At 34.7% G+C, this 5,823-nt stretch overlaps 1 protein-coding gene across 1 annotated transcript; it reads left to right on the forward strand.

Moving 5' to 3' along the window:
- The first annotated feature begins 208 nt into the window (after positions 1–208).
- Positions 209–4,863, forward strand: LOC120087629 (SH3 domain-containing protein 2). Its single transcript, XM_039044468.1, has 10 exons — positions 209–453; positions 1,125–1,247; positions 1,333–1,402; positions 1,571–1,722; positions 2,183–2,284; positions 3,180–3,380; positions 3,489–3,551; positions 3,634–3,801; positions 4,309–4,383; positions 4,556–4,863. The coding sequence occupies exons 1-10, from the start codon at positions 394–396 to the stop codon at positions 4,670–4,672; spliced, it is 1,131 nt and encodes a 376-aa protein (XP_038900396.1). The 5' UTR covers positions 209–393; the 3' UTR covers positions 4,673–4,863.
- Positions 4,864–5,823: the final 960 nt, after the last annotated feature.

Consider the following 5,823-nt stretch of genomic DNA (forward strand, 5'->3'; position numbering starts at 1 on the left):
TTTGAAAAAATAAAAGTCAAAGGGTAGAGGGAGAACTTTGAGGACTAGGGTCCCACCTCAAGATGAAAAAAAGAGAGAATAAATTTATTTTTTTATTAAAAAAACAAAATGAAAGTAAATTATCATAAACATAACTTCGTATATAAATTAGCAGACTTTCATTTATTTCAAAAAATATTTTACCTAATTAACAGACAAATGTAAGTACGAAGCCTCCGAAAGCTTCAAGTGCTCATCTTCCCAATTTTGAAAACCAAATCAATTATTTAAAAAATAAATAAATAAAGAAAAGAAAAGGCTTCATCTCTCTCTCTCTCTTCTTCTTCTTCTTCCTTCTCCAATCCCCCCGCCGTTTCTCCTCCGATTCCCGCCGGGCCAGATTCGACCCGTCGTATGGAGGCCATCCGAAAGCAAGCCACCAAGCTTCGTGAACAGGTCGCTCGTCAGCAACAGGTTTTGTTTTTGCCCGATCGAACCCTAACTCTTTCCCGTTGTTTAGATCCGTTTCTGTGTTTTCTTCGATCCCTCCGCGCTTTTTTCTGAGTTTTTTTTTTTACTTCTTCTTTCATGCCTTAGCTTCTTTGTTTTTGTTGTGTAGTTTTCTTTTTTAATCGGAATATTCGACAATGCAACTCCTGGTTATGTGCCTTCGATTCGGATGTCAATACTTTTTGTTTATTAATGATTTTCTTTTTTTACGAATTTATGGATCTGGAAGCTAAGTGTTTGATTATCTAATCTTCGGTTATTATTTTCTGGTGGATAATTTAACGATAGAGATGAATACGCAGAGTGAGGAATGCTAGGCATTCCTTATGATCAATCGATTTCAATTAGGAACCGCTAGTTTTTTTGTAATAGGATTGATGTGAAAGATAACTGTAACTTTATGCTCTTCAAAGAATGGTTAGTGTCTTATTCAGAAGAAATGCTCCTCTGAAAGTGGAAATGGACAAGAAATCGATGGAATGTGTTCTTAATCTATTTCCAGGCCTTATCTCTCCATTTATTCATTCATGGTTGCTTATCTTAATATTATGGACGGCTAGCTTAGAGCTTATTCTTATGTTCTTGATATTGCTAGGAAAGTCCACAATATAATGTAATCTCATTTTATTTTACAGGCTGTACTCAAACAGTTTGGTGCTGGGGGATATGGAGGTTCAGATAACATTATTACGGATGAGGCAGAGCTTCACCAACATCAAAAACTAGAAAAATTGTATATATCAACTCGTGCTGGAAAGGTTTCTACTCATCCTTATGGCTTAGCTCCTTTATTTTTCCAACTTGTATATATCAACTTGTTTTGAAGTTCGTATGTTCTTTTAGCACTTTCAAAGGGATATTGTACGAGGAGTAGAGGGCTATATTGTTACCGGTTCAAAACAAGTTGAAATAGGTAAGTTTTTGTATTGTTTTTAAATCTTTGAGGACTTTCAAAGTCTAGATCATAAATGTCTGTAACATTTTCAGAATTATTTGTAACAATCCAAATTTTATAGGATATCTCCAAAGGGTCATTTAGAGCATATTGACATTGTTCATTTATGCTCGTCTTATTCGATAGGAACAAAGTTGTCAGAGGATAGCAGGAAATATGGTGCTGAAAATACATGCACTAGTGGCAACACGTTATCAAAAGCTGCATTAAATTATGGACGAGCCCGAGCTCAAATGGAGAAAGAGCGTGGAAACATGTTGAAGGCACTTGGCACTCAGGTTAGATTGTGATTTTTTGTCCAAAATTAGATATCATGAATTCCTGTATAGAAAACTAATTACTGAAGGATGAAAGCTTAAATGGTTTTTACCAAAAAAGAAAGCCTAAATGGTTTTTGCTTTAACATCCATCGTATCATTTGAATTTTAGCGAGCCAAGTTCTTATTGGTTCAATTTTAAAGATGCATAATTTAGTCTTTTTAGAATAAGTACAAGGGTCCTAAACTTATGCATAATTCATTCAGGTTAAGAATTTTTATGTCATATTCATGATTTGAACCCTGTTAGGAATTTAGGCAGTTAAGGACTATGCCCATTCTGAGTTGAAATGATGAGCAACCCAAATATGAGGAACTTTCCCACCCATCCTTAGTTATAACTCTTTAAATGATACATAATTCACATTAACATACTAAGAAGGATAATGATTCAAGTGTTCTTGCATATTCCAATTAACAGGTAGCAGAGCCATTGAGAGCAATGGTTATGGGTGCTCCTTTAGAGGACGCTCGACATCTCGCTCAACGATATGACAGAATGCGACAAGAAGCTGAAGCTCAGGTAATTCGTCAATGCCTTAAGATCTTCCATTTCACAAATTAATTGGAATGCTCATTGGAAATTGGAATAGGTCTAGGCAAATCAAAAGGGAACATTTTGGAATGAAATATGCAAAAAATGGATCTGAATTTTTTTATATTTGTGTTTACTAAAATTATTATTGAATCAGAATGATTATGAGATTGATTATTAGCAATGTTGTCTACATGGACCTGTATCAAACTATAATTACGGAGAAAGAAATATGCTACGGTAAAAACTAATGGATTGACATTAATAAGAACATGAGAGTGACAACTTCCTAACTCTTGATGGAGTCCTACATCAATAAGTAAAAACGGGTCATTTCACTAGATGGAAATGACTCAGACTTGAAGTAAATTACAACAAAGGTGTTGAAATGCCTTGAATCTGATATATAGCGCTTCGAATGACCTAAGTTGTAATCATATTTATCATATTTACATTATTTATGTTATTAACTCTAGGGTTTAGAGAAGTGTGCAATAAAACTCTATAACCCTAGAGGCGTCTCCGACCCTGTAATCTAAATTATTCCCTCTAATAATGAACTATTCTCCTTCTACTCGTAGACTTATTTAACACATTGTTATCGAACCATGTAAATCTCTGGGTCGATTCTCTATTGCTTTACATTTTTTGTTCATCTTTATTTGTCAATTCCTTAACAAAAGGGATTGAAGGAGATGTTTTCATCTTCTAGTTCCTTTCTGATATGTAAGTCAGCCTTTGTTTAGCTATTCAAATTTTTGTTCTTGTTTTTGTCTATTCTTTTAGCTTTGTTTTTTATTGGCTCAGGATGTGATGTACTTTGGTAAGATTCCAATTCTATCCAATATTTAACCAAGTAGCACTTTATGTTCTACCTAGACAGGCTATTGAGGTTTTCAAGCGCCAGGCAAGAGTGAGGGAAACACCAGGCAATGCTGAGATTACTATGAAGTTGGAAGCTGCCGAAGCGAAATTGCAAGATCTAAAGTCAAATATGGCAACAATGGGAAAGGAAGCTGCAGCAGCCATGGCTGCTGTTGAAGCTCAACAACAAAGGTTAACTCTCCAGCGACTCATTGCCATGGTTGGTATAATTTTATCAGGATTTATGGTGGTTCTTTGATTTTGTTTAAATGTATTTTAGCAGTCAAAGATTGAAATAAATGGTCTTGTTTCATTCTGTATTTTGAAGGTTGAAGCAGAACGTGCTTATCATCAGAGAGTCCTTCAGATACTTGATCAGCTTGAAGGCGAGGTAGCAATCATGTGCCAGTTATGTTCTGAAGCTTTTCATTTTATGTTGAAGGATTAGGTGTGTAATATTCTTTTGGTGGTAGATGATATTGGAGCGGCAAAGAATTGAAGCTCCTCCTACTCCTCCTCCTCCTGGTCCAAGTGTAGACAATGCCATGCCACCTCCCCCATCATATGAAGAAGTCAATGGTGTATTTGCTTCTCAAGCACATAATGGCTCAACAGATTCCATGGGTTACTTTTTGGGGGAGGTAGCTTGCCAATTTCCTCTCTTTGGGTCTTTTTTTTTCCTAATATATATATATATATATATATATATATATATATATATTATTCATTATTATTGTTATTGTTGTTGTTTTTTTTAATACTCTTGAACTTTGCTCTTCGTTTCAAAATTACCTATCTTCTTTCGAAAGTCGCAATAGAAATCTATTAGAATTTAAGATACAAATTGAGAATCGAAACGATTGTAGTGGTGAACTGCAATGGTGTGTTAGTACTCGAGTCTCAATTTCGTCTAGGTCTCATCGTTTCAGGTCCCAGTTTTGGTCTCACATTCTAACGGATTTCTACTCCAACGGTAGTTTTGAAGCATTTGTAAAAGGTCAAGGATAATATTGCAACTTTAGAAAAATTAGGGAACTTTCGAAACAAAGGGCAAAGTCTTTCGATTCTCTCTTTCTCTCGGGAAATTTCTACATCCTGTTGGATTACTAGCTACATGATTTGTCTTTGTTTTGTAATCTCTCTTGCAGGTTATGCATCCCTACCTTGCCGAGTCAGATGTTGAACTCAATTTATCAGTTGGTGACTATGTCGTTGTTAGAAAGGTTACATGCGTTTATGTAAACTAAATTCATATATGCTTAAATATTGGAATGTGGAATGGCAACATTCCAATAAGTTGAACTTGGATATTGAAGGCTAGGTTTCAAAGTTTTGTTCAGATTCTAAACAAACCGGTTACTGATCATGTTTTCCTTTGGTTCTTTCTTTCAACAGGTGTCGAACAATGGTTGGGCCGAGGGAGAGTGCAAAGGTAAAGCAGGTTGGTTCCCATTTGGATATATCGAAAGAAGAGAACGCGTACTTGCAAGTAAGGTTGCTGAGGTGTTTTGATCCTTTTGCTTGAATTTATTTGGTTGGGATTATTGTATGTGTATTTTTTTTTTCTTTTTTTCATTAGATGTACTCAGATGATGCATCTTGTTCTTGCTCATAGAATGCTCATTCTAGCAATTTTTGAGATTTTGTAATATAGAGACCAACAATTTCTGATATTGATCTTTGTGGGCTGGGTTCGAAACTTCCTTTTTATTGGTTTTTTACCCCCTTTTATTCCCTTTCTTTCTTTTTCCCCCCCTTTTAGGAGAGGTTCTATTTGGCGTTCTGTTTTGACATGGTTGTATTATTATCCAGTTTAGCTAATGAAGAACCTTATTGATTTCAGTTCTGTCTGGTCACTAGTTGCTTTGATATTCTTGTTGTCGTCAATTAAGTTATGCATTTTTAAGATTTTAAGATTTATCTGTCGTCAATATGATATTCTTCTTGTTGTGCCAATATGAGGATAGGTTTGTGATTAAAACATTGAAAATTTCACTTCTACCTTTGTTGTTCTAGAAAAAACTTTACCCTTTGTCACTCATCAAAAGCTATAGTCTGGATTTGAGTATTAAGTATTCACTGATTCTAATTCTAGAAAGCTTTTTAGCCTTTCTTTATTAGTTTCGTGTAGAATAGAATGAAGGGCCCCACCTCTTTGGTAATTGTTTTTCATGAGGAGCATAATCTTTCTTTTCCTTATAATTTTCTTTTCACTAATCTGGGCACTCACAAATAAATAAATAAATAAATATATATATATATATTTTGGAGTTGTCTTACATTACATGAAGTTTCTCTTCTCTTTTCACATTTTTGTTAATGTGTAAGTACTTTTTGCATCTATGATATATATGTACACATGTATGTATGTTGTAAGAGATGGGAGATTTTATTTATTTATTTATTTATTTTGGGTGCCTTTGCCCTTACAATATCAATAAATTTTTATTTATCTGTCGATCTTTGATGATGAGAAGACATCGTTTCCGTTGACTCCTTGGGTCTTTTGGCTTGAAAGTTGCCTACAACAGTGCTTTGACAATCTTTTTGAGGTTGAAAGGTGGCTTTCTCCTCAAGTCTTTTGGCACGTACTCCCTATTTCAAGATTCAGTTGCTGAATTTAAGCTCAATTAGCTCATTTGAATGTTATTTTTTTTCTTTTC

This window comes from Benincasa hispida, chromosome 10 (genome assembly GCF_009727055.1).
Source record: "Benincasa hispida cultivar B227 chromosome 10, ASM972705v1, whole genome shotgun sequence".
Classification (NCBI taxonomy): domain Eukaryota; kingdom Viridiplantae; phylum Streptophyta; class Magnoliopsida; order Cucurbitales; family Cucurbitaceae; genus Benincasa; species Benincasa hispida.

Bases quoted from the DNA above. Each gene is read 5' to 3' on its own strand.
- LOC120087629 (XM_039044468.1), top strand. From the start codon at position 394: ATGGAGGCCATCCGAAAGCAAGCCACCAAGCTTCGTGAACAGGTCGCT. The intron at 1,723-2,182 runs GTTAGATTGTGA...TCCAATTAACAG, and splicing joins TGAAGGCACTTGGCACTCAG to GTAGCAGAGCCATTGAGAGC. The intron at 4,384-4,555 runs GTTACATGCGTT...TTCTTTCAACAG, and splicing joins ACTATGTCGTTGTTAGAAAG to GTGTCGAACAATGGTTGGGC.